The following is a 27,173-nucleotide window of genomic DNA, read 5'->3' as shown; positions in this document are numbered from 1 at the left end:
AAAACTAACATTGACCGTGTACCTTGAGGAATCCTAGTTTTTGCTAGTGTGATTCAAGTAGGTATCAAGACAAAGAACATTCTTTTAATATTAGATCAACTTAATCTGTCTTTAATTCTGTCATTTCTTAATCATCGCAGCAGTCAAGGTTCTTGGAATGAAAAATGCAAACTTGTACAAAGCAAAATATACGACTAATTAACCAAACTTGGGAGTTTACATCAGTTCTGTGTGTAAAGAGAATCCTGCGTTAACAGCGCTGTGAAAATGCACAGCTCATCTTCAGCTTAGGGGGCAGAAGGTCAGTTTGTTTTTTGGAAGTATTTACAGTCTATGTCCTTGTACTTCAAGTGATGCATAACTGGTCAGCTGATGTTCCCATAACTGGCAAATTAAAACATCTTATAAACCCTTTAAACAGAGCAGTCTCAATGTATCCCATGTGGGTGTGAACTCAGTCTCCACCTTATCATTTAACAGCAGTCTTTAGGTCTTCTGTTCTCTCCAGCTCCGTCTATTTCACCACAGTGACAACGTGCTTCTCCTTCTCGGACACCACAGGGACAGTTCCTGGTCTGCTATGCTTGCGAACGTTCCTCTCCCTGAAAAACAAAGAAAGAGGAGGAACTGTGACTGACTGGAGCTACTGGTGAGAATATTCAGGAATGGATGAATGGAGGAGGCAGGGAGAGAAAAACAAACAGAAAGGAGGAGGGAGGACGTAACTGAATAGGAGACTGTTGAGCTAACACCTACGTCACTGACTGCACTACTGCGCTGTGAAAATAATGCATAAAGCATAGATAATACATCATTCACGGCCCAAAACCTGCATCTGACGTATCAACAGTACTGCTGGTAATTAGAAGGGGAAAAAAAAGAGGCACGGAGTGAGCTATGAATCACTGCATGGCAGGGCAAACTGGAACAATCAATCCACCATACAAGCTGAAAATGAGTATGTAAGGCCTATTGAGACCATGTCATAGGGGGAAGTCCCATCTGTGAGATTTTCCATCAGCCTGGTGTGGCTGCTGAGGTCAGACCTATTCTGGCAGCAGCCCAACTCACAGTCACCTCTACGTGGACACAGAGGGGACTTAATGCTGTTTCTACAGCCAAATTAGCTACCTCAATCTCTATTTCATGAGGAAAGGAGTGGGGGGCGATGAATACTCACTTTCTCTTGCGGGCCTCCTTCATAATTCGTAGCTCCTTGGTCTGATGGTAGATGTTCTTGGGTAGATGTCGGTGGTGAGTGATCCGTCTGATTTGTGGATGGTGCTGGAACTTCTCCTTCAGCTTCTGATTGTAGTTGATGGCCTGCTTCTCTCTGGGGGCCAGCTACATCACACCAGAGGGAAAGAGACGGTTAGATAAAATGTAGGAAAACAACCCTGGGAAAACACAAAGAATAAAGTGGATAGAGGGATCGAAAATGACAAAGGAGAAGAAACGAAAGAGAAAAGGGGTCTTATTGACAAAGAACAGAGCTGTTATAGATAACATGGCATTCTGCTCTTTGCACACCCAGACCCTTTACAGCTCATATTTTACAGTAATAAACCAGATGCTCAGCTCTTGTTTGCTAAGCAACAAGTCTCCCAAACTAAATGACAAAACATGTCTGATGTCGGTACAGTGCTAGTACTTGTCTGTAGCTTCAAAAAGACATTTTACAGCTTCATAAATCACTTGAAATGACTATTTTCTGATTTATTTTATTTATTATAAATTATTAAAACTATTCACTTAAATTTTGGAGAAGACTACAGTTTGAATTAAAAAAAAAACAACAAACAAACAAACCCTTAGCTACACTGAGATTCCATGTTCATTGGTCTTGGAAACTAAATAACTAGAAAGTACATTTAGTAGCATTTCTAAAACTTTTTGTTCAGCTGTCATATAGAGTGCAACATAATCCACCTTTTGAGGAAATACCAGGCATCTTGTTGATGTAGGAAGAAACAAGAAAAGCACTCAGAGAGAACAGTACTCCGCCAAGGCTGTTCATTCCCTCATATGTCAGAAATTCAGCATTTGTTTATTAGTTATTGATGATCAGAAATCATGGCAACATAGAACGTGTCCATTTAATATAAATGTACCCACAAACAAAATGACCTTGCACTGAGCACAGGCGTGTGTTATGCATGTGTACGTTATGTACGGATACGGAATCACGTGACCTAAATAGGTAGCGAGCGGCAGGAATTGATGGGACTCAGAAACACCCCCACAATTTAATCAGTTGTTCCTCGTATCATTTCCGATGGATAAGTCCGGATAAGTCTGCAACGGTGGATTTGTAGTAGGATCACAATCGTGATTGTCAGCAGGCAGCTGACGTAGTGTTCACTTGTTGTCGTGGTTACAGTGACGCCATGCCGCTATCTCATAATGATACAGAAATCTTTAACAAATCAGTGGATCCAGATTATAAGCTGCATCACTGCCAAAATCTAATCACTTGGTCCTTGTGTCATTTCTGACCTTCACTGAAAATTTCATCCACATCTGTTAGTCTGTTTATGAGTAATGTTGCTAACAGACAGACAAACAGACAGACAAACGTATGCCGATTGTCACATAGCTCCGCTGTTCCTTGGAGGAGTAAGGAAATGAGTATCTGTTAAGTCGGTTCAATGACAAGTGATGGGAAAAAAATCCCTCTGTTTATGAATATGATGTGATGGTTACCAAATGGTTGTTTTGGTGAGACTATTTTGCAAAGAAATTGTCTCAGATATTGTTCTAAAGAAGACAATCCTGACTTCTGGTACTAAATGGGATGTGAACATCATTTCTCTACATCACGGTCATGTGTTTTGGCTCAAGCAGACCACAATTCTTGTTGTCTCAGTGATATGTCTGCAGCTGCCAGCACTCCAACATGCAGCTACACAGTTGCAACAGTGTAGTGATTGTGTTAACAAAACAATCTGACAAATCATCCCGCATAACACTATAACTTGTCATTTTTGCACATCATCTTTTGTACATATTGAACTGGGGAGCTATAGAAGTGCTGGTACGTGGGTTTTGTTGCTTTTAGACTGGAAAGTTAGCCATTTCCCCGTTTCTACTCTTTATGCTGAGCTTAATCAACTGACTGCTAGTTTCTTACCTACTGTGGTGACGCTTCCATACACGTCACTTCTGAGACAGTACATGACTGAACAAAGTCATTTCTCTGGTGAGGACTGCTTCATTCCTTCAGCTACAAATACAGGATGACCACTGTTGACTCAGACAAGTCAGTGGCTTCATTTACCCGTCAAGTCCTAATTATTCTTGCAGCACTCGTTTACAGCAGCTTTGGTCACCATGGTGAGGAGGAGAAAGTGTTATCCGAGGTGTTCTTTAATGTCTTCATTCCAGTAACGCTGTGTTTATCACTGATTTAGAGTTTAGAGCGTCTTGTTGACCACATATTTTGCCAAATTATCTTTTACTACTAAACAAACTCATACGAGGTTAAAAGATGCAGCATCTATTCAGCTCAGGTGGTGTTTTTTTAATTAGTAACAGTGACAGTACGCTGTCTTGCATCATAAAACGTTGGCTAGTACAGAAAGCAGTAAGTCCAGCTTGACAACATGCTCATTCTAAACCAAATCAATGTCTGTTAAAAAGTGAAGACACCAGCTCAACAGCATCTCTGCCTCTCCGTCCCACTCATAAAATCCACCGGCTCGCTGGGCCGGTCTTGGCTGGTGCTGCTCTCCTCGAAGGCTTTTATTCTAATTACAAGCAATGATTTGTCTCAGATTCAATCTGTAGGAGAAGAGCCGTTAGATGCTGATCCTGTTGGACTAAACTAATTCCCCTGGATACACACACAGTTAGCCTGCTTAACACTGTCTGCATTATCTTAACAGGACACACAAAACACAAGGCAGCAGCATGCGAGGCGTCACTTTGATTTTTGTTGAGAGGAATCATATAAAAACCCTGAATTTTATCCAAACACAAGTCATAATCACAAACCAAAAACACCAGATGAAATGTGTTTTAAAAAGGCGCCCTAGCGTAGCATAAAAGAGACTGGTGTCAGAAAACACCTGCAGAGACAGATTGTGTGAAAATTGCTGTTGCCAAAATTCTGCAGGTGAATCTACTTAGTCATCTTTTCGATCCAAAAGTTGACAGACATGTAGCAAGTTGCCAGCAGCAACTGTACTCCTACTGATGTTCTGCTAGCCTGGGTTACAAAAACTAAGCTACACACAGTCTACTGCAGAGACTACCACTGCCAAAATACTACAACTGACTTCAAAAACACAAAAAAACTACAGCCAACATGCTTTATCAGTAGTTTAGATCTGGGAGACAACAGCTGGTGAAGCAGGCTTTGACAAAACTATTCCAATATGGCAGATAGCAGCATAGTTCAAGAGGAGGCATCACTGAAATTTGTAAAGTTAACAAGCAAATGCTAGTTCTGCATGATTAACAGTTTGCCATTGATCTTTTGTGGTACTGTATCATTTACAAAGACACATAAGTAGTTGCTGAGATCTGATCAGAATCTGACGGTCCAAGTAACACTAACAAACAATCCAAACAGGTTGTAAACAAAGACTTAGTTCATTAATCGTTTCATTTTGAGGTAAAACTGAAAGACAGCGCACCTAAAAAGTCAGTATTGTAATCTGTGTATGTACACAACAATGGAAGTGCAGTAGATCATAGCTGAATGAGTCAGTCTGCATCCAAACTGTGATAAATGGTCACAATGGAAAGTTTAAGTCATTATTTAGTTTTTCTTACTCTTTTTTTATGTGTGTTTAAAACCTGTAAGATGCATTTTAGGAACTGTTTAAAAATCATACACAGATTTAAACAGGCTGAAACTATTGTATGGGCAGCAAGGAGGTGAATAAACTTGTCTCACAGTAAGAAAGTTCTGGGTTCAAACCTTTTGCTCAGCGGGAGTCTTTATATGCTACGTTTGCATGTTTTGTGCGGGTTTTTCCTCTGGGTGTGCGACTTCCTTTCACAGTCCAAAGACATGCATGGTAGGTTAATAAGCGATTCTAAATGTGTCGTTTATGGCGTGTATGGTTGTCTCTCTCTTTGTGTGAGCCCTGCGATGGACTGGCAACCTGTCCAGGGTGTACCCAGCCTCTCACCCAAAGTCTGCCAGCGTGGGTTCTGGCCCCTCACGACCCTCTACAGGATAAGGAGGGTACAACTAATGAATGGATGCTACGCTTCTGTTCGACAAGCAGCAACACAGACTGGACTTTTACTCTTGTTTACTTGATCCACAGCATTTAGGCTTCAATAGTTATTTTATTTAAGTTTTCAGTGGCTGTGCATTGGACTCTAAATGCAGCCAAATTGCAGGTGACCACAGAGCAGTCGTGTGGCTGAAAGCTTCCCGTGGATACAGTGAGAGGACTGAAGCTGCAGTGTTTTCATTATAACACAGCCAACCACTATTTTTAGTTCATCATCACTAATAGAAACAATGGGTACAGCTATAAAAAAATAAAAACCTCTTCCTCATATTAAGTCACAAAAATGAGTTCTTTATGCTGCAGGAACTATATCTTCAGACTGTAAATACCTTAATATAGTTCAAAAGTGGCTCCTCTTCTTTCTAACAAGTCAAACAGTAACAGAGCACATCAATATCAGTCAAATAAAATGTGCCAAATCCCTTCAGTTCGTTTAAATAAATGGAGAGTGGTGAGTCAGAGTTTCCAGAAAAGAGGAAATGAATTTTAAGCAATAGGAGATAAATGATGCTGATCGATTCAATGCGATCCAGGTCTTGGCCTAATATATAAAGAGTCTAATTTAACATGAAGTCAAAGGCTGCTGTGTGCAGAATTATGACACAAAATGAGTGATGTGCAGCAGCTGATAAAGAACAGAAGTCCCCATGAGTCCAGCATGATGCCTTCACACAAAACCTCGATTCAGCATTTCAGCATTTCTTGATAATTAAAGACCCTCTCAGTACAACTTGATTGTTAATGCTTCATTATGTTCAGAGTGGCCCCCGCTTTAAGTGATTGGCCGATTTAAACTGCTGATAGGAGCAGCCCTTGTCTGATCTCTTTAAGTGCAAAGCTTGCGAATAAATCTTCTCTTACACAGTGACAGTAAAACAAGTGCCAAAAGTGGGCCAATTTTCCCCTCTGAAGCTGCATTAAGAGAATAAGCAAGAGTGAATCTGATTAGGAATGAAAGATGGCCGCTGGAGATGGCACACAAGATGCCACTGATGCTTATTATTCAGCTATCACTGGGATTTCAGGCACTGGAACATTTCCCAGGATTTTACATGAGGCTTTATTTGACAGTTGAGAATAACACAACATCAAGGCCACGACTTCTCCCTTCATTATCTGAACACCACACATGATAAAGGCATCAAAGACGGAGGAAATCTGTCTTGAATTTTTTTTGTTTGTGATTTGTCAAACAACAGCAGAAGTGTTTGAGTTTCTTGGACTTCCCCCTGTTACAGGAACCACTGTGCCAATTGGTACATTGTACTTATTGAGAGTGATTCCACCCTAAGTCAGCATCCATCCGGGCACTTGGCAACAGTGGTGCTGTAGCTCCTGGCAGAGTCGCCCACTCTTACACTGCCGAGTCGGGCACAGAGCCACGGCCATGTCAAAGAATGCAGCCGACTCATAAAACAAGATCAGGTAATAAACTGGAGAGAGATACAGTATATTTGACAGCTGGAGAAAATACAGCTGCTGAGCGCTAAGCAGACATTATGATGAGGGATTACACAAAAAGCTGCCAAAAAGCAGCAAGTTGCTTTTAGTATGAAGTTGCCAAAGCAGAAATAAGACAAGGCGGCACTCACCACTCCAAGTTTCTCAGCTGCGTTGGCTTTCCACAGCCGGATATTCATTTCATCAGAGCCGCTGAGGATGTACTTGTTGTCTGCCGACCACTTTACGCAGATGACATGCTGCATGCGCTTGGTGTGGTACACTTCCCTGGGTTTCAAAAAGACAAATGCAAAGTAAACAACACAGAAATCCAAACCCAACCCCTACTGCTCAGGAATATTACATTGTTATAACAATCAAAATGTCCGACTGTGACACGTAAACCCAAAATGATGCCATGCCAATATTGAAGAAACAATATTCAGTTTTGTTTACTCAAAAGTAAACCCATTTTATGACACAGGTTTGGTCAATGTTCTGGTACAAAAACATCCTGGTTAGGAACAGATCACGGTTTGGGTGAACATGACGACTTTGTTACGGCTAGAGGTCTTTGTTGTCACGGTTTCAGTAACAAACACTGATCCAAGGTTAGGAAACAATTGTGGTCACGGGTAAAACAAACTAACATTGACTGACCGTAGGAAACTGAATATGTACAGCGGTTCTTTGTCTAAATGCTTTGTCCTGTCGGGTTTAGCCGCATTGCCATGGTTACAAAACAAACCCATGGTTAGGGATATGGATTGAGAATGTTTGTGCTTTTAAAGAAACAACAAGTAACGGGATATGTAAACAGACAGCAGTCGCTCACATAAAGTCCCACATTTTGTCGTCTTATTCGTGCACTTAGCAGCTCTTTAACATCACTATATCTCCCCATTCGCTCCTGATGATCCCAATAAGCAGTAAAACGTAACAATCAGAATTACTGCTCTGACTAACGGGATTCGTCACTTCAACATAAACATATGTGATTCCTGGGCATTTTCTGAAAGGACTGAGGTGAACATTTCTTCAAAATATAGATTCAGTGAATTTTAGCAGTATGGTGTTGACAAAAACAACTAGACTTACAAGATCTGAGGACAAAACTAAATCACTCAGACTGGAGAGGGCTGGCAAAAATGTTGCTTTGCTTTTTGCTTTTCCTCAAATGCACATAACAGATGTTTATTTCACTGCACCAGGTACCACATAAATGTTAGCATAATGAGGACCTTTTATTTAGGTGAGCAGCACCAGGGCCCTGACACAACCTAAATTAATTTGCCACTATTGGACTCAGCTGCAGAGTGGCCATCAGCAAGTTCAGGAGTTTTCCCAGTGGGCCAGACTTGGAAGGGATGATTTTTTTTTTTTTTTTTTTAAAGCTAGAGTTTAATAGATATAGATAAACAGATATTTAGCAGGTCATCTTAGCTGCAGCAACATGACTGGAGAAATTTGCATTAGGTAACTTGTGCCATCACAACTGAAAGTATATAATTGATGGGACTCAGAAACACTCCCACAATGTAATCAGTTGTTCCTTGTATCATTTCCGACAGATATGTCCTGATAAGTCTGATTTGTAGTAGGATCAAAAACATGTGATCATCAGCAGTAAGCTGATGTAGTGTTCAATTGTTGTCATGGTTACAGTGATGCTGTGCTGCTATCTCACAATGATATAGAAATCTTCAACAAATCTGTGGATCCAGACTATAAGCCGCATCACTGCCAAAATCTAATCACTTGGTCCTTGTGTCATTTCTGACCTTCCCTGAAAATTTCATCCAAATCAGTTTGTCCATTTTTGAATAATGTTGCTAACAGACAGACAGATGCGGATTGTCACATTACTTGGCGGAGTAATTACAGCTGCACTTTTGAACGTTATAATGAAACTAAAGTAAATTATCATTATTTACACTAAATGATCCATATGATAGGTTTGGACTTTATTCAAGTTATTTATTGATACAACGAACAGAATGAGTTGTAAGTATGGGTCAATATTTTAAATAATTCTGGTAATCAAAAAGCAGGTTATTAAATCCAATCCTGTGTCAAGTGATCACTATGTCAATTCATCTTAATCGTTAGATCTTAGAAAACTGGTGTCAACGTTTTACATTTTAGCCTTACACAAGCAACACGAATGATCAGACTTTGTTCTGGTTTTTTTTTGTTTAATGAAAGAGTCATTGATTGATTTTTTGTTGCCAGTCAGCCCCTGTTTACAATTCATCAACAGTGGTGCTTTACCTGATGTGATAATGAAAATCTCAGTGGCCAAAGGGTGTTTGCTGGCGGGAAAACACATTTCTGCTTACAGACTCAACTGCTCTTAGCACTCACAGTATTTGTTCAGCTTTGTAAGCGATGATCTCCCTATCCCATGATGCCATTTGGTTTACAGTTACTGTGACAAAACTGTGGCTATTTGTTCTAGAGCTTGATAAGAGTACAAACAATACAGCATGTACCATTACGTCACATAGCAACCAAACAGTGGCTATGTTTTTTGTGGCTAAGTAGGCCGGACACATCATGTAGCATCCACAAATTAGCTTTGTGAAGTAGCAGCTATTATCTGCTATGTTACCCAGGAGGAGAGCATTTCAGAACAGACGTTTGACTTTATTATAGTGGGAAGAGCACAGGTGGGACAAATAACAGTAGCAACCGTTGCTACTATGATTAGCTTCAGTGAAGCTCCATTAAAATTTTCCACTAAGTCATGTCTGTGTAATAGTGAGCCAAACAATAAGCAAAATGCTTTTAATTCTCATTATTTTTATCCTTTGTTTTTAACTCTGTGGCCATATAAGCAAACATACTGCTGACAATGAAGTGCAGGCTTCACTCAAGATGGTCTACCACAGTTAATTTGTTCTCTGAAAGGCTAATAAAAAAAGTTTGGTCTATTTACCTTCATATTTTGATATTTGACTGTGTGGTGAATAGACTTGACATTTCCAATTTTTATTTAACTATTTCTTTAACTCAAATCTAAATGAGTCACTTCAAGAGCAACATGATCCAATCAGCATACTATGGTCATAAATAATCATAAGGTAAATATAACAAATTTATACACACTAGAATCTAATTTACAAATGCATAACAGTATTATCTCTATTCTGAATCAGTTAAAATAAAGTCAGCAGCACAAATTTTACCCACTATGACAGGAATATTTAACTGGTGGCATTACCAACCTGCTGTGTCCACCATCCTTTTGGAAGATGCGGATCGTCTTGTCAAAGCTAGCAGACACAAACTCCTTGCCGGTAGGAGAATAGTCGACATCCAGCACTGCAGAGACGTGGTCCATGTGTACCATGAAGGGCCTGTCCAGGTTCCTCATGTCGTAAGTGTAGAGGCTGGTGAGACACAGAGAGAATGAAATTAGCCTTTAAAGTGGCACCACTAGAAGTAGTAGTGTAATGTAATGTGACTGCATTAAAAATGTACTAGAAATATAGTTGCATTTAAAGGAAGTTAAGAATTATATTTTTAATGAAATAAGCAGACATTTTTAGTGCCTCTCTCACAGAAAACCCACAAGAATAATTATCGAAAGATTCATAGTGATAGACTCAGGAGAGATCATATTTAGTGCCAGCAAAATACTACTCTGGAAATGAATGATATTTTCTTTCTCACTTGTAGTCCTCGTTTGCACATGTAAAGTGATAGGCTTCCATGGGGTTCCAGCATAATGTGTTGCTTCTCATTGTCATAATAACCTACGGAAGAGAATGAGAGGATATAATGGCTATATATTAAATCATGTCATGACAAAGAAAAAGGCTGAGAAATGGGTAAATTCCCGCAACAACTCTATGGGGGACTATACCTTTTTAAGCGGAGCTGATTCTCTCATGTCATAGAGCACAATACTCCTGTCAGAGGCACAGCTAGCAAGAAGTTCAGTCTGTGGAAAGACAAACCATTTACTTCAGAGGTATGGGGAGGATGTCGGCTTTAAATAAGTCTGACAATCATCACTTTATTGACTTTGTATGTCTAAACACAAAGGGACACAAATAGTGTGTTGGATCCAGCAGATGGTATCTCACCTCCACAGGGTTGAAGCGGACAGAGCTGAAGCTGTCTACACCCCAGGTAAAGGAGCGGATCGGACTGCTCCTCTGCTCATCCCAGATGTCCACCTGCTGGCCACAAGTTGCAAACACAGCTTCCTTCTGGTGATGGTCCAGTCCTGTAAACACAGTCTGCAAGGGACAGGTTTCTTTTTTCAATATAGCCATAATATTCAGTAATATATGATGAATAAACTGCAAATGTCCTTGCCAAAAAAACAAGAAAAATAAAAATACAACAGCCACTGATCCCACCTTGCCCAGGATTGTGTTGAGTGGCTCCTCTGCTTCTCCGTAGCCTGGTGCCTCCATTTTCCATTGTTTGATTGTTTTGTCATCGCCAACCTGTTGCAATCAACGTGCCAAAGCAAGAAACAGAAGAGACAGCAGCTTGTAAAAAGTCTAAAGCTTAAGCTCTGAGTTTAAAAACATTTTTAAAACCTTGTATTAGATGTAGAAGGGGAACAGTTACTGTAAAAAAGGAAGTTCCACAGTAGCGAACAACAATTCCTCGCACAAAACCTTCGTGTGCTTGAAGAGTGCGGACGCAGTCGTGTTTGGTCAGATTCCACATTTTAACCTGAGGATGACATTTTATTTTAGAACTGTCAGGTTGAACTATGAGTGCATAACATTTATATTACAAAGGCATAAAGTATTTAATCTCTACATGAGCAGGCAGTTACCTCTCCATCGCAGGAGCCTGACAGCAGGGTGGAAAGGCTCTTGGTATGCTTGGCCATGCAGTTCACCCCATCTCTGTGGCCATCCAGGGAGGCCAGGAAGGGCTTGGCAAACACTCGCTCCAGCTTCGTGGCATTCAGAGCCCTCGTGTACTCTCTGCTCACCTCGAACGGATGAAGGGACGGGTCATAGTTTCTAGGGACTAACAACAGACAATCCTTAATGGGCTGACAGGACCCGTCACTGGAATGTATGACGATATTAACTGAAAAACACCTAAGCATGCAGACACACTGACTCTAATCAAACGTATTTTCACATATTATTTACAATGTTGAAATATTCCACGAAAATCTCAGTTTTTAAGTAAGTATTAAGCATAGACCTGCATGATATAATGAGCAATGACAGATTGAAACTGCAATAGACACTCCATGCTGGTCGCTAAAAATCGACACTAATTATCTAAATAAACTGAATTAAAACATTTTATAATGATATATTTTGCAGCTACTGCTGCTGCATACCCTACATTTCTGGACATAAGTTACAGCTGAATTGAAAAACAGATTCAAATACATTTTATCATAGTGTAGAGTCCCATTTGGGTAACTGTTGGAATTCTATGTGTATTTATTGTGGGGATATTTCTTCGTAGCAACTCCTGCTGATGTTTACTTTCCTTTTAACCCGCTTTTTATGATTTATATACCTTAAGGGACCTACAAACAACCTACAGGCCAATTTAGGATCAACTTTCAGTAACCTTAAGCCTTGTATCTGTTCATTACATTAGGTCAAATACATTTTATCCTCTGTTTTTTACATTCGACTTCACGACAAAAACAAAGATTCTCCAGAGACAAACGCATCCTCTGTTCTGCAAGTTTATCAAGTTAAAGAGTAAAACTGTCCATTCCACTCTGACTGTAGCTCCTGTTTACTGAGACAAACCGGCCAGCATTACCACTAGCTAGCAAACTATGTGTAGCTTTGCCGAGTTTAACATCTTTTTTCTTACCTCGCTGAATATCTAGTTTAGTCTCCCGGACATAATCATCCGGGTTCCTTGAAAGGACTTTAACTTTCATTTGGAAGTGGACTGAAAATGCGTACACACTTAAATAATGTTAATTTTAGGAAGAAAAGCCCAGATAGACGTGACTACACCAGCCATGCGTTGGTGAAGAAGAAATACGTTGGTCCCGCGTTGCATTGTGGGATTTCCAGTCCTCCTGCTACGTCACTGACAGGTAGAGAAAACCGCTGTCAAGTTACAACATTTAGACAGAGGAGAGCAGGAAATGCAGACATGTGGTCTTTAGGTCCGCAACAAGCAGTGGAATGAAATCACTTTCCTGCTACGACCAATACAAAACAGGAACTATAGCAAAACAGAACACACATATCACTAAGACAGAACATTTAACATCAAAAACCTAATTTAATTGGATGTAAAAAAAAAAAATAAAGTGAGGGAGCCAAGTGGCTTTATGCTATATAAATGAATAATAATTCTATCTATAGATATGATGTCTTTTCTTGAAGGAACTTCACTAGATATTTAAGAGAATAATGAAGACAGAATATTGATGCAAAACAACAACACCCCTTGAGAAAAAATATGCAAAAAACACACAAGCTTACATATAGGAAATGCAAATTAATAAGATCTCAAAAGTACAGATAAGCACGTATTTACATATTTGCCCTCAAAAATGATACGATATAGTTGAACAAAATTCTTGGGATATGATTTTACTGTTTGTGAAAATCTGATCTGTTTAGTAAAAATATTTTGTTCTGTCAAGAGTTAGGGTTAATTTTTTACTGTCACTGAAGTGCATTTGCAGAAGAAACATTATAGTGTCTATGGATACTTGTCATAACTACATATAGAACATATAGTTATGTAAATTTTACTGTGCACACACTGTGATATTATTTTGGAACACGGGCTAAACACAGAAAGAAAGGGAGATGGTGTTATTTTGCTTAGAGCACAGTATTTCACATTTCAGTTGAACTCGAAATAACCTTAAAATGGTGCAGTTGTATTGTTAAAATCTGAATTCTTTTTGGGCTGAGTCGAGGCTTCTGGAAAATTATTACACTGTGTAGTCTGTCTTGAGCAGGGTTGTCAAACATATGGCCCCTGGGCCAAAACCGGCCTGCCACAGCATCCAATCCAAAGTTTAAAAATTACAGAGAAGACAGCAACTGCAAATTGTAAAATTGTAAATCTGTAAATTTTAAACAATTTCCAGACCATGTCAAGTTGTTTTAACCATAAAGTAAAATACTATGTTAGAATTAGAATTAGAATTAGAATGGCTTTATTGTCATCATACATGGCATGACGAAAATATAAACAGCTTCCACTGGACGGTGCACAACAACAAGCAATAAGTAATAAAATATCAACATTAAATAATAAAATCAAATGTACATATATAACAAAACAATATTAAACATGACAACATCTGCACATGTTCATTTCCAGACACCTTTGACCAAGTTTTTTGTATTTTTGTAGATACACTGTATCTGTAAGTTGTAATGCACATGTGTAAATGATAAAGACATAATGTTGCTGAAATTGAACTTATTTTTCTTAAGAAAATTCACGTTTTGTTAAAAAAAAAAATATATATATATATATATATATTAAATGCATTAAATGCGAAGAAAAGAAAAGACTTTCTTGCACTAAAACAAAGGGGAAAATGTGGAGTGTTATTTATAGGTTATTGTGCAGTTATTTTAGCAGTGCGGTCTACTTGAGATCAATCTGGACTGAATTTAAATGAGTTTGGCTGCGCTGGTCTAGGGTGCATTATTTTGAAAGTTGCTTCCGGTAATTCTGCTTTCAACAGCGTCAACTTGACGTTTCCTAGATACTAGCAGCAAGGTCGAGCCGTCGTACTTCAGCTTGACATTTGAAATGCGGGGGACCAGCGCATGACAAAAACGTGGCTCGTTCCGTTAACATGTGGTAAAATGACACCGTCTTATAGTTTGTGTGCCATATTTAAATTCTGCCGCAGAGACAACGAGTCGTGTCACTTTTATAGGAAGTTAGTCTTTTAGCTTTAACACACGGCTAGCTGCCAGACGCTAACATGAGCTCAGGTCCAAATCACGGTACCGTTACCGAGACAGGACTGTCCAGGAAACCCGTCTCCGCTGTGTCATTAGCCGGACACGTCTGGCAGGTGTTCAGCCATGTGAAGATAGAAAACCTGGTGGCAGGACTGAGTGGTGGAGTTGTATCAACGCTGGTGCTTCACCCGCTGGACCTGGTCAAGATCAGGTTTGCAGGTACAGAATGAAAGTTTAAACAGCAGGCTGTCTGTAGTGATAATGGCATCTAAATCATCAGCAGTACTGTAGACTATGAGGTATATAGAGTATAAATCTACAGTTTCTTTGAATGCAAACCAGAGCTGTGCTTATAAATCTTAAAATATACAAAATATTTCCTGTTAGGCAGATGGCATGATGCTAAGATTTAACTTGATCTCTTTTGGAGGCTATTGATAAGTTTCATTTGGATGACATGATTTAACAGTGCTGATGTCTTATCAATACAGTGAGTGATGGACTGGAACTAAGACCTAAGTACAGTAGCATATTTCACTGTATGAGGAGTGTGTGGCAGCAGGAGGGACTGAGAGGACTCTACCAAGGAGTGACACCCAACGTCTGGGGTGCTGGAGCGTCTTGGGGTCTCTACTTCTTTTTGTACGTAAACCTGTTGTATCTGCGTGATGGTGTTTTTCATTACTGACAGCTACACTGAATATAATCTGTCTTTCCCATGCTATCTTCCTTTACAGCTACAATGCAATCAAAGGGTACACAAAGGAAGGTCGGCAGACTGAACTGAGCGCCACAGAACACCTGGTGTCTGCCGCCGAGGCAGGTTAGTCCCACTTGTGTTTAAACACTGTTGCCCAGCGCACACTCAATAACAACAGCTAGATAACACTGCTACGAGCTGGATGGAACAGACATACAGAAACAAATTAGTACACAGCTCCTTTCACATGCTCACATGGAGCTGATTACCTTCAGCAAAACTAAGTTAGGTGCCCAAAACAGACGGATTTCAGCAAAAAAAGGCAGAGAGGGAGGTGTTTTTTATTGTTGCTGTCAACTGCATCAAAACAAAAAAGATGCAACAAGACATACAGTACCATTCCATGAAAACTCCCACTTTTATTCATGTACTAACATAACTGCACAAGGGTTTTCTAATCATCAATTAGCCTTTCAACACCATTAGCTAACACAATGTAGCATTAGAACACAGGAGTGATGGTTGCTGGAAATGTTCCTCTGTACCCCTATGGAGATACTCCATTAAAAACCAGCCGTTTCCAGCTAGAATAGTCATTTACCAAATTAACAATGTCTACACTGGATTTATCATTCATTTAATGTTATCTTTATTGAAAAAAATGCTTTTCTTTCAAAAATAAACTAAAAAAATAAACTTTTGAACGGTAGTGTACATTTGTGAGGAGAACACACATAACAGGGTTTCTGCAGGGCATTCAAAAGCATTAATAGTCATTAAGTTGATTTTGCGAAAATTAAGGCCTTAAATGGCATTAAAAAATCATTAAATTTGATTCTCAGTGGCATTAAAAATTCTTTCTGCAGTTTTCAAGAAAATATTTGACAATAATAACATATAATTACAGACTGTGATTCGTCATATACGTACATCTGCGTAAACATGCCGAACCACTGCAAATTGTTGCGGCCAGTCGGGTACAATTGCCAAAAACTACATGTTTTTAAAGTGGCTGGCAGACTGGACCAGGTGGAGGAGAGCTGGGAAATGGAGAAACGCAAATTCCAGCAAAAAAAAAAAGCTGGATTTCAGAGAATGACTACAGCCTGTTGGTGATCAGGGGCAGTTTCTGGATTCAGAAATAGTGAAACGTAGGGACAGTTTTCATATAAAAATCGTCTTTTACAAAAAAACAAACCCGTGTAATTTATTGAGTTTGTGGTCGTGGCATTCAAATTTTTACAGTGTAGCATTAAAATGGCGTTAAAAAGCATTAAATTTGACTGACTGATTTCAGCAGAAACCCTGCATAAAGCAGAAAGGATTTATGTCTGTATTTGTGTATCATTTTGATTCTTGTTATGCATTATTCTTCACTGTATGTACAAGGCAGAGCTTGCTTTGCTCTTGCCGTGTTCTTTTATCAGGCTCTCAGTAGGGTTTTTATGGATCTCACAGCTACTCTCTGTTACACTGTAACATTCAAATTGTGCTTGGACGGTATCCAGTGACACTATGTGGCAAGAAGCAGCTCTACTCTCAGCCTTGATGAACTAGTTTATTATTTTATTGTGAACATGTGACCTGACTGTTACAATGTTACAACAATGGCCAGACAAATTCTGTTACAGATATGTGGGAATAACAGAAAATCTGCTGCTGATGATAAATTGTAACATGTTTCTGTGTTAGTTACTTCTGTCCTGGAATTTTTGTTGGTCGACACACCCTGATATGGATCCATCTCCAATAAGCTAATGCAGCACTGTAGTGCCCAAAAACAGTTCAGTTACAATCAGCTTCTCCTGGATCAGGCCCCTTTCACTGTTTACTTTTGGAGGAACTGAACCCCTTAGTCCTGTTTTGCATTGCAGCCACATACAAAAAATTATACAGTTAAGGAGGCAGCCACGTGTTAACAATTATGTGTATCTAATCAAATTTCATTGTAGTAATTTCCTATTTGTTCTTACCCAGGCATCCTAACACTCACCATAACAAATCCAATCTGGGTTACCAAGACCCGGCTGGTGCTGCAGTACAATGCTGACCCAACCAGCAAGCAGTACAAGGGGATGGTGGACGCTTTGATCAAGATCTACCGCCATGAGGGGTTACCTGGCCTATACAAGGTGAGACGCCGGTGTATTTTTGGATTTCCATTTAACCCTCGTGTCGTCCTGCGGGTCAAAATTGACCCGTTTTAAAGTTTGAAAATGTGGAAAAAAATATATTTTCACAGTGAAACTTCTGATGTCCACATTTTCAATATTTTTGGGAAATCTTTGAACATTTTTTGGTGGAAAAAAGAAATGCTAAAAAATGTTGCTTAAGAACATTCACAAAAAAATCAACCAAAATCCAACCAATTTCGCCGGATTTTGGTTGATTTTTTTTGTAATCACTTTAGATAGTTTAAAGATTTATTTGGGGAAAATTTTTACTCATCTTTTGAAAAATATTTACAAGAATTTTCTTGCCAAATTTCGGGGATTTTTTTCAAATAAAACTTTAAGGGAAACTTTTAAGGAATTATTGGAGTTTTCGTCCTGAAGGTTTTGCAAATTTTCAGAAACTTGGGGAATTTTTTTTGCAGAATTTTTGGATTTTTTTCAGACAAGAAAACAATATTTTATGGTGCCCGTAAGTGAAGACCACAGGAGGGTTAATGTAGGACTGCATGAAGTGCTTAGTTTAGCCAGTGGTAATAGTAATACTGAAGTTGTCTCCACTAGAGGGCGTCACCAGCCTGTATTACAGGGGTGGGCAATTAATTTTCATATGGGGCCACATGAGAAACTTTGACGGTTGTTAAGGGCCGGACCAGTACACTTAAAAGCCCTGCTCAATATATATCTCAATAAAAACAGTAAATTACACAATACAACGATGTACAATGCCCAACTTGAATCTCTGCTCTCAGATCCCAAACTCGTTTAAGCACCTTGTCAAGGCTGATCCATCTGACAGCTGTCTGGAAACCAAGGTCACCATGTTCACTATCATCTCCTCCAAAAAGACAACAAACTGTCTGTAATTCAATGCTCCTGCCCTGATGAAGTTAACTACTTTAGCTACAACATCAGTCACGTGGTTGATTTTTAGCACTGACTTACACAGCACCTCCTGATGTATAATACAATGCAAAAAATATCAGTTTCTGTTCTGGGTTTATTTCAGTCACTTTATCTTGCATCCATTTCAAAAGTCCAACATTTTTCCCTGTCAAATTTGGACAGCCATCAGTTGTAACACCAACCAAATTCCCCCGTTTTAGTCCCAGTTTGTTCATGCATGTATTTACCTCAGTGAACCGTCGTAGTTCCTCTCATTGGCTGCACAGCTGCCAGCTCCTCCGTCATCTCAAAGGTTTCTGTTAGTCCACGTACAAAGATGAGTAACTGGGCTGTGTCACGGACATCACAGCTCTCGTCCAGAGCCAAGGACAAAACGTCAGAATCGTACACTTTGTTGTGCAGCTGAAACTCCAGATTTTCGGCGATGCTCTCCACCCGCCTCGTTACGGTTCGCCTCCAAAGGGTCACATTAACGAACGCTCCTTTTTTGTCCTGCCATATAAACGCTGCAGAGTCCACCAGACATTCTTTTATAAACTCTCTATCAGAGAATGGCTTACTGTTTTTGGCGACTTTGTAGGATATTAGAAAACTGCATCCCTTGATGTGAGCTTTGGTAAAACAAAGTCATTGCTGCTTTAGCAGTTTAGCTAGCAAACCTTCAGACATCCTCCCCGCTGTGCATCTGTCAAATGTTTGTACTTCTCCGCATGTTTGGTCTCGTAGTGTCGATTCCGATTATAATCCTTGAGCACCGCGATCTGTTCTCCACAAACTAGCCCACAGCTTTACCTCTGACTTCAGTGAAAAAATACTTGGAAGTCCATGCCTTGTTAAAAACTTTGCATTCGGAATCAATCTTTCTTTTTAGCCGTTAGCAGACCAACAAACCAATCAGCGCATATGCTAAGTATGGAAAGCACGCGCGAAAAAACGTTAACTTAGCAGATCTTTCAAAATAAAAGCAGTGCAGGAGTATTGTTTGCATGTATTGTGATGAAATACATTTGCATTGACTTTTAATATATTCCAGTGACCTCATACGGGCCAGTCAGGCTCATCCGGCGGGCCGGATGTGGCCCGCAGGCCGTAGGATGCCCAGGTCTGCTGTATTAGCTGTAGAAATCTAATGAGTAATGGTAATCATAAACAAAGTTTTAAGCTCTATTTTAGCTTTTCTGTTAACTTCATGTGAATTTTATTAGCCTGGCAAATAGATTTTTGCTAAATTCCTCACCGACAATGCACCAAAAGGTAATTTAAGTATTTAGGGATAGTTGTGTTGGTTTGTCTGTCAGTGGGTAATTCATGCTGTAGATATCTGAGTGTGTCAAGACAGAATAACTTACAGACTATGTTCTCAAAAGGGTTACATTCCTGGTCTGTTTGGTACATCTCATGGAGCGCTGCAGTTCATGGCCTATGAGGAGCTCAAGAGAGACTACAACAAATACAAGAAAGTGCCTTCAGACGCAAAGCTGGTGAGTCATTAACCATGAGCCACAGACAGAATGGAAACATGCCCGCTGTTCAATAAGAACGAGGCATAAAGCTTGTAACTTTTTGAGTTAAGATTAAAACCACAGTTGATAACAAGTGACTCATGGGTTTTCCCGTACTTCTTCCTCCCTCCCTCTGTCTCCATTTGTCTCTGTAAACAGAATGCACTGGAATACATCGGAATGGCTGCATTATCTAAATTATTTGCCGTGGCCACAACGTACCCATATCAGGTGGTAAGAGCTCGACTGCAAGACCAGCACAATAGATACGACGGAGTCATGGATGTCATCAGACGGACGTGGAGGTAAGAAACTGATCTGCTCATGACAGACCAAACATGCCACTCTAATTACTCCGCCAAGGAACGCGGTGGAGTTATGTGACAATTGGCATATGTTTGTCTCTCCGTCTGTTATTTCGTCTGTTAGCAACATTACTCAAAAACGGACCAACAGATTTAGATGAAATTTTCAGGGAAGGTCAGAAATGACACAAGGACCAAGTGATTAGATTTTGGTAGTGATGCTGCTTATAGTCTGGATCCATGGATTTGTTAAAGATTTCTGTATCATTGTGAGATAGCAGCACGGCATCACTGTAACCATGACAACAAGTGCCTGCTGACGATCACATGATTGTAATCCTACTACAAATCGACCGTTGCGAACTTATGGGGACTTACCAATCGATTAAATTGTGGGAATGTTTCTGAGTCTGATCAATTCCCGCCTGCTACATATTTAGATCACGTGATTCAGTTTCCGTACATAATGTACACATGTTTAACACACACCTGTGCTCAGCGTAACGTCATTTTGTTTGTGGGTTCATCTATATTAAATGGACACATTCTATGTGGCTGGAATTTCTGATCATCGATAACTAATAAATATATGCTGCATTTCTAAAAAAAATTGCTGCACTTCTGACAATGCCATATGGGGGAATGAGCAGCCGTGGAGGAGTACTGCGCTTTCTGAGTGCTTTTCTTGTTGGCCATTGTGTGCAGTTTGATCGATGGTTAAAATTTTGTCACTTTCTGTGCAGGAATGAAGGCGCCATTGGCTTCTACAAAGGCATCGTCCCAAACTTGATACGTGTCACTCCGGCCTGCTGCATCACCTTTGTGGTTTATGAGAATGTGTCTCGCTTCCTCCTGGGGCAGAATAAATGAGGTTTAAATGCATGGCATGGACAAAGACTGTGAGCTCACACTGACACAATGCTGCCATATGAAGAGGAGCATCTTGAACAGAGGTCGAACTCTGTGATCAGTACATGTAAATGTGCTGACGTGGGAAGCATTCACTGAGAGTGGATGAAAAAGTTGTGAAATGGAGCAACACAATCATCAGTGGACTAATTTTTCTTCTTGTTTCAAATCAATTTCTAGTTTGTCAGTGATACATGATGCAGCTATCATGTCTCTGATTCAGACGCACAGTTAACTCGTGGAGGTAATATGCGATTGGAAATAACACTGCTGTGATGATAGGTTTTTTTAGACTGATGTGTTCTGTAAGTCAGTGTTTATCAAGTATTTCATCATACTGTAGTGATGTTTACATTTAATGCTTTCTGGCAGCAGAAAGGGAAAACTGAATGATGAAAAGCTTAATTATAACCTTCAAATTAAAGATCTTCTCAGGTGTCTAGCTGCATGTTTGTGTCATATTAGTTTGCCTCTTAAGTCATTTCCTTGAGAACAGCAACAATGAGGATGGCTTTTACTGCAAACACGCCAACACACTTCTCCCTAAATTAATACTTTATCTGATTTGTTTTTTCTCTTGACACAATTTGTAACTGCAGAGCTTTATAACATTTTGTTATAAAATCCAAACTGTGTTCTATATGCAATGTCTCATGTGTGATATATGTAAGTACATTAAACGTGTAGTGTACAGTATTTCAGAATTCCTAAAATGTTATAAATAATGATATTGTTTCAGTGACATTCTTTAAAAAAAGATGACTTCATTAACAGTAATAATGCATATACAAAAAAGTCATGAGTACATAGTTCAAACATTATCAATGTGTGTTAAAAGGTTACTGTATCTAACAGCACCCACGAGCCGAAACTGCTACAGTACAAAGTTTATTTCTGGGAGACAGAACAACACCGTGTTCTGGTTTAAAGGCCTCTCAACTAGTATTCAAGTTACCATCGCTGATGCTGTGACGCCTCAGCAAACCACACCTGATCATTTTAGAGGGACAGATAACATACAGTTACCCTACCAAGACTGGATCCTCCCTTTCACGTAACTTTTATTCATGTCTTATTTAGGCAGTTCCTCAATGATAATCCTGGATACAGAATTCCAGCCTGTGGAAGCGTCTCCTCTGGGGTAGTCAGCACAGGTCCCCACCCACACCGCCACATCCACCAACCCTGCTTTGACGCCCTCACACAGGCCTTCAACTGGAGAGAGAGAAAAACAAAGAGAGGACAGTGCAAATGACTTTCAGGGAACACCCATTCTGTGAATTGTGTTGTTGTGTGTCAGTGGTGAACTTTCTGAAACCTAACTGGAAGAGTGACGCTTTAAACACCGGCTTTCCAAGCTCCAGAACAGTTGTATAACCACTTAAAGGCAGAGTTCAACGTCCTTGCCGAGAGCTTGCGCAGAATGAAACGAAAACAAAGAAGCATATTTCCCAAAATGTTCAACTGTTGCTTTAAATTACAGTGGCAAAGGATGTTTGTGAGCTTCTTCGAATGACCTGGTTTTCTACATTACAGTGTGTTTCAGCTAATAACACCTAACAGTTCACATCCTTAGCCACATTTTTTAAAACAGCCCTCAAACATTAACAGCGTTGTTGTGCACTCTTGGATTTACTGACTGGCCAAAAATTCCTTTAGCAGCGATAACATCAAAACAAGTCACTTTATTAGCAGCAGATCAGAGATACACAACACTTGAGGAATTTTGCACCAATCTTCCTCAAAGACCTGCTTCAGCTCAGCTGTATGAAAAGTTTGTTTGGTGTCAGCAGCAGTCTGAGTGTATCATATAGCATCTCTGAGGTTTAAACTGATCGGGTCACCAAAAGGTGGATTATCTTTGTTGTAAGTCATTGTGCTGCATTACCCAACCTCTACTAAGCTTATATTGGAAGGTAGGTCAGACCTCAACATTATCCTGAAGCAGCCTCAAGTCATGATGATGCCGCCACCATACTTCCACTGTATGCAGCGCTATTTTCACTCACATAGGATTTAATTTAACCCTAGTCTCATGAGTTCACAGACATTTTCCCATTAAGTTTTTGGACTGTCAAGGTACTTACTGGTAAATTTCAAGTCCGTAATGATGTTTTTTCATATTTTTCTTGGAGAGCAGCAGCTTCCTCCATGTGACCCATGCAACGGACACCGAGCTCCATACGTGATTGGTGTAGGTTAGACTAATTAGCACAGATGTTAGGCAGCTACAGTGATGTCTGGGGTGTTTGTTTGACTTTAGTGAGGAATCTGCACTTGAAATTTTGTGTCACTGATTGGATTGAATGCTAACTGCTAACTCTAATTAGCTCTTGTTGATGTCATTAGCCAAGGGGCTTCACATACTTCTCCCAACCTACACTGGGAATATTTGAATTATGTGTTCAGTATAGAAAAGAACAACTCCATGATTTGTGTGTAGTGTTAGCTAAAATTAATGGTGTTTGCTTATTATTGCTAGTTGGGATGATAACAATTCACTTACTCTTGCTTGCCACAGTGTGCATTACATGCCACTAAAGAAGACATTGTTGGTTCTGATTATTTATTGTATAACAAAACTGATAATTTGAGTCGTACCTGAGGACGTTCTGTGGATGTTGATGGTTGAGTTGAGCTCAGGACTCCCTTGATCTAAGTAAATGATGGACTCTATGGGCAGCGGTCCTGTGCACTCTGCTCCATTGAAGGTGAAGTACCACCTCTGACAGCAGGCGTTCTTACACTTGAGTCTGAGGGAGCCACTGAAGAGAACTCTGAGGGCGCTGTCTGAACGCAGCTTGGTGAACGTACAATCCTGCAACACACATACAATCACTGTGTATCTGGGTATCATTTGTGTGCATGTGAACTGACTGAAATGTCATCAAAAAGACACATGAGTTACGTACAGCTACTTTACCCAGGTCGATTCCATAATTCAGAGAGTTCCAGGCACACTGCTTGTAGTTGGGCTTCCAGGGCTCCTCGAAAATCTCACTAATGCACTCTCCTTTTTCACCCTTAAGCCCATCGCGTCCTGGGATACCTGGCGTCCCTGGGATACCGTTGGCTCCAGGGTTACCGTCTCTGCCAGGGGTTCCTGCTGGGCCCTGCATGCAGCTGCCAAACTGGAAAAAATACAGACAGAAGAGGAAGTCAAGGCACAGACATACAACAGCAGCAGAATCTATTGTTACCAAACTTCCTGTTTTAGATTTTCTTCTTTTTTTTCTCCTTCCTTAAGGGGTTAAATCCCTGTTTGGGCTGCGTGCATCACAGACACCTAAACGCCGTAACCCACCCAACCATCACACACAAGATGCCAGATTATACCTCATTTACAAGTCTTATAAACAAATACACTGCCATCGGGCCGAAACAAGTGTAAAAGCAGATGTGATCCAAACCAAGGCAAAGCAATAGAACCTGCATCCGTGAAGCCACGAAGCCAGTGAATGACAGATCGAGTGTTAATGAGGAACTGAAGGCCTGGCGATGGCCTAAATTAGTAGGTGTCTGGCCACACATCTTGGTGTGATTCATTGCCCTGTTGGGTCTTCTGCTATGTTTAAACAGATGCAGCATCTTGCTCAAGCTGCCTCAAATACGCAGAGACACACAGAGACTGGGGAGCTCGCCAAAACCAACCACATACAGAGATAAACACAATGAGGTTCCAAATAGGTTTGTGTAATATCTTTCTTCAAAGATACGTTTTTGGCCAACAGATTCTAATGTGTAGGTTCTTTGTTGAAGCTTTTTTTAGCTGCTGCATGTTTCTAATTTTAGTTAGGTGATTTGTAAGTCATTCTTTCAGCCAGGACGGCAGACATAAACTGACACGTAGAAGTGCGTCTTCACCCTTAAGCAAACACTGATGCCAAAAGCATTTAGGTCTGAGTTTTTGTTGGGTCATTGCTGCCCTTTTACTCAGCATGCAGCAGGGGAGCAGTTATAGGAGGCACGTGGCCAAGAGGCAGTAAGGCAAAAAAAAAAAAGAAAAAAAAGAAAAGAAAGCAGGAGAAGAGAACAAAGAGCTTTAACTCCAGTTTCACCATCTTTTCCTGACCTGAGCCCCTTGAGTAAAGTCTGAAAATGCATCTCACTGTGTGAATCTGAAAAATGCCTTAACAATTACAGTATTGTAATGTCAGCTGCTGTGTCACAGATGGTTGAGAGTCTGGTTTTGACATTAAGCAGCTAATGCTAGAGAACCTGGAGACGTAGGAGCTGACATCATCTCTATAGGAAACTGCAAAGTCTGTGATGAAACCAATAAATTATTGGATGGCATGCACGTGCTGTAATAGTGCTGGAATGTGTCCTTAAGAAAATATGACAAAACCTCAATACACCTTTGGTTTATAGCTGGAAAAATGAGGAAATTATGCAAGTTCTGCATGAGTCTTAGAGCTCAGTCTCAGCATTTTATTAAGGGTTGAATTTTTGGACAGCCTTCAAAGCAGACTAATGAATGGAACCTCTGTCCACTTAGCCACACAGCTGACTTTTATATTAGCTTCCAGTCTGCTGTTTCTATAGTAGTGCCTACAGAGGCTGCCTGCCTGCATGAATTTCACCCAGCCCTCCTGAGTATTAGTAGTACACAGTCCATTACTGTAACTGGAAGCATAAAGGCTGCATTTGCCCCAGAGTGAAGAGGAAATGGTAGCATTTCATGCATTAGTCAACATGGAAGCAAGGCTTGAAGCTCTCCTGGAGCATGCAGCGCATGGGCACAGAGCTTTGAGAGATTTTAGATTCAAGGGATCTCAAGTAAAATGCAAAATAGGATTTTACGATTACCATGTTGTTCAAATAAGTAGATCTTCCATCTCCAGAGTGTCTAGTACAGTTGGGCTTTTCTGCATCATTTCCAGTGCACTAGATACAGATGGTAACAGAGGATGCTATTTATTATATGCTTCTACTGCGGTTGTGGAATAATAAAGAGGAACTGCTTAGTGGTTTTCAAAGCGGGGTCTGCAGACTTCCAGGAGTCCCCAAGGGGAGGGTGAGGGTCCACAGAGTCTCAGTAAAATAAACAGCAGCTTCAGTTGCATCTGATTCCTAGGAGGTTAAAATGTGTGTCCACTCTGTTCCTTCACACTCCAGCTACCTACAGCATAGAGGGTTATGTAATTCTGTACAAATATAGTGGGAGATTGGGCAAAATGAGAATAAATGAGGTGGAGGACAGTAAAATTAAATACTAGAATCCTGCTATGGGTTTATTTTCTAATAATATTATTGAGATTTAAATATAAGCCAAGTTTTTGGCCAAATCCAACTCACACAACCTAATTTTAAACTGCTACAACAGTCCGTCAGATAACAAAGAGGTAGATAGTATGAGCCAGACCCCAGCTTCCTCTTTGGGATTTTTTTCTCTCTTATGTCCACTTTGTCTCCTGGAGAAGAGCCAAACCTGGAATAACAGAGAACCAGCTGACTTCACAAAAGCTAAAGTTGCATTTTCTCCTGCAGGTAATTTTGGAGATCATTTTGCCAAAGTGGTGACCAAACTCCTACATGGAGATGAATCAGCTTATTTAACGTCATTTTGGGGAAATCAAGTCGTTTAAGTAACAGAACAGCATGGCACAAAAAAGTAAGCCCGGGATGAATTGGAGAAAGATGCAAATTAATCAATGAATAGTAAACGAGATGTGTGAAAAATGCAATACAGCGCGCTTAATTAAACACAGATCGCAATAGTATAATTAAGTATATTTTCATTAGTTGTGAGAAGTTGCTAAATCTGACTAGAAAATAAAGTTAAGCTGGACCGCCGCACATGATAATTAACTTCTACACGATCAGATCCTTCTTACCTTGTCAGCGTCAGGATCCTTTCGGTATCCTCTATTTCTCACCTTTTCCACGCCATAAAGAGGTAAAGCCAAGCAGACAAGCAGCAGCAGGCGGGCAACAAAAGGAGACATCATAGAAAAGATTAACTGCTGCTGTGCTCAGCCTGAGATCTGAGGCGACACTTGGACTCCAACTGCAGACGCTTTTAGTCCTGAGGAGGCAGGACGAGGGAAGGAGCCAGTCAAGGAGGAGGAAAAACATCCCTGAGATTCA

The 27,173-nt window shown here is 40.2% G+C and overlaps 3 protein-coding genes across 6 annotated transcripts; 1 reads left to right on the top strand and 2 right to left on the bottom strand.

The window, feature by feature from the left end:
- Window positions 1-95: 95 nt before the first annotated feature.
- dcaf13 (ddb1 and cul4 associated factor 13) lies at window positions 96-12,683 on the bottom strand. Its single transcript, XM_023264680.3, has 11 exons — window positions 12,510-12,683; window positions 11,491-11,690; window positions 11,277-11,384; window positions 11,060-11,149; window positions 10,781-10,936; window positions 10,558-10,635; window positions 10,365-10,447; window positions 9,917-10,081; window positions 6,842-6,977; window positions 1,181-1,344; window positions 96-602 (listed from the first exon to the last, which is right to left on the bottom strand). The coding sequence occupies exons 1-11, from the start codon at window positions 12,577-12,579 to the stop codon at window positions 515-517; spliced, it is 1,338 nt and encodes a 445-aa protein (XP_023120448.1). The 5' UTR covers window positions 12,580-12,683; the 3' UTR covers window positions 96-514.
- Window positions 12,684-14,387: 1,704 nt separating this feature from the next.
- LOC111564852 (mitochondrial folate transporter/carrier) lies at window positions 14,388-21,531 on the top strand. Its single transcript, XM_023264691.3, has 7 exons — window positions 14,388-14,809; window positions 15,082-15,232; window positions 15,328-15,413; window positions 17,268-17,422; window positions 19,735-19,848; window positions 20,029-20,174; window positions 20,918-21,531. The coding sequence occupies exons 1-7, from the start codon at window positions 14,611-14,613 to the stop codon at window positions 21,042-21,044; spliced, it is 978 nt and encodes a 325-aa protein (XP_023120459.2). The 5' UTR covers window positions 14,388-14,610; the 3' UTR covers window positions 21,045-21,531.
- Window positions 21,532-21,827: 296 nt separating this feature from the next.
- On the bottom strand, window positions 21,828-27,116 carry LOC111564881 (collagen triple helix repeat-containing protein 1). Of its 4 annotated transcripts, none has more exons than XM_035945363.2 (5): window positions 26,921-27,110; window positions 25,893-25,970; window positions 23,996-24,214; window positions 23,685-23,901; window positions 21,828-22,298 (listed from the first exon to the last, which is right to left on the bottom strand). In XM_035945363.2, the coding sequence occupies exons 1-5, from the start codon at window positions 27,032-27,034 to the stop codon at window positions 22,156-22,158; spliced, it is 771 nt and encodes a 256-aa protein (XP_035801256.1). In that variant the 5' UTR covers window positions 27,035-27,110; the 3' UTR covers window positions 21,828-22,155. The 4 variants fall into 4 exon arrangements, with proteins under 4 accessions (XP_035801256.1, XP_035801258.1, XP_023120520.1 ...); XM_035945365.2 differs by having other exon boundaries at window positions 26,963-27,070; XM_023264752.3 differs by lacking the exon at window positions 25,893-25,970 and having other exon boundaries at window positions 26,963-27,116.
- Between the last annotated feature and the right edge of the window lie 57 nt (window positions 27,117-27,173).

This window comes from Amphiprion ocellaris, chromosome 9 (assembly GCF_022539595.1).
Source record: "Amphiprion ocellaris isolate individual 3 ecotype Okinawa chromosome 9, ASM2253959v1, whole genome shotgun sequence".
In the NCBI taxonomy this organism is placed as follows: domain Eukaryota; kingdom Metazoa; phylum Chordata; class Actinopteri; family Pomacentridae; genus Amphiprion; species Amphiprion ocellaris.
The sequence above is the reverse complement of the archived record's forward strand: the minus strand, read 5'-3'. Positions and strand labels throughout refer to the sequence as shown.

Coding starts and splice junctions, on each gene's coding strand:
- dcaf13 (XM_023264680.3), bottom strand. CDS start 12,579: ATGAAAGTTAAAGTCCTTTCAAGGAACCCGGATGATTATGTCCGGGAG. Junction 11,150..11,276: donor GTGGAACTTCCTTTTTTACA/GTAACTGTTCCC, acceptor TGATTGCAACAG/GTTGGCGATGACAAAACAAT. Junction 1,345..6,841: donor CAGCTGAGAAACTTGGAGTG/GTGAGTGCCGCC, acceptor GGTGTGATGTAG/CTGGCCCCCAGAGAGAAGCA.
- LOC111564852 (XM_023264691.3), top strand. CDS start 14,611: ATGAGCTCAGGTCCAAATCACGGTACCGTTACCGAGACAGGACTGTCC. Junction 15,414..17,267: donor GGTGTCTGCCGCCGAGGCAG/GTTAGTCCCACT, acceptor GTTCTTACCCAG/GCATCCTAACACTCACCATA. Junction 17,423..19,734: donor GGTTACCTGGCCTATACAAG/GTGAGACGCCGG, acceptor TGTTCTCAAAAG/GGTTACATTCCTGGTCTGTT.
- LOC111564881 (XM_035945363.2), bottom strand. CDS start 27,034: ATGATGTCTCCTTTTGTTGCCCGCCTGCTGCTGCTTGTCTGCTTGGCT. Junction 23,902..23,995: donor TCGACCTGGGTAAAGTAGCT/GTACGTAACTCA, acceptor TGTGTGTTGCAG/GATTGTACGTTCACCAAGCT. Junction 22,299..23,684: donor CATCCACAGAACGTCCTCAG/GTACGACTCAAA, acceptor CTCTCTCTCCAG/TTGAAGGCCTGTGTGAGGGC.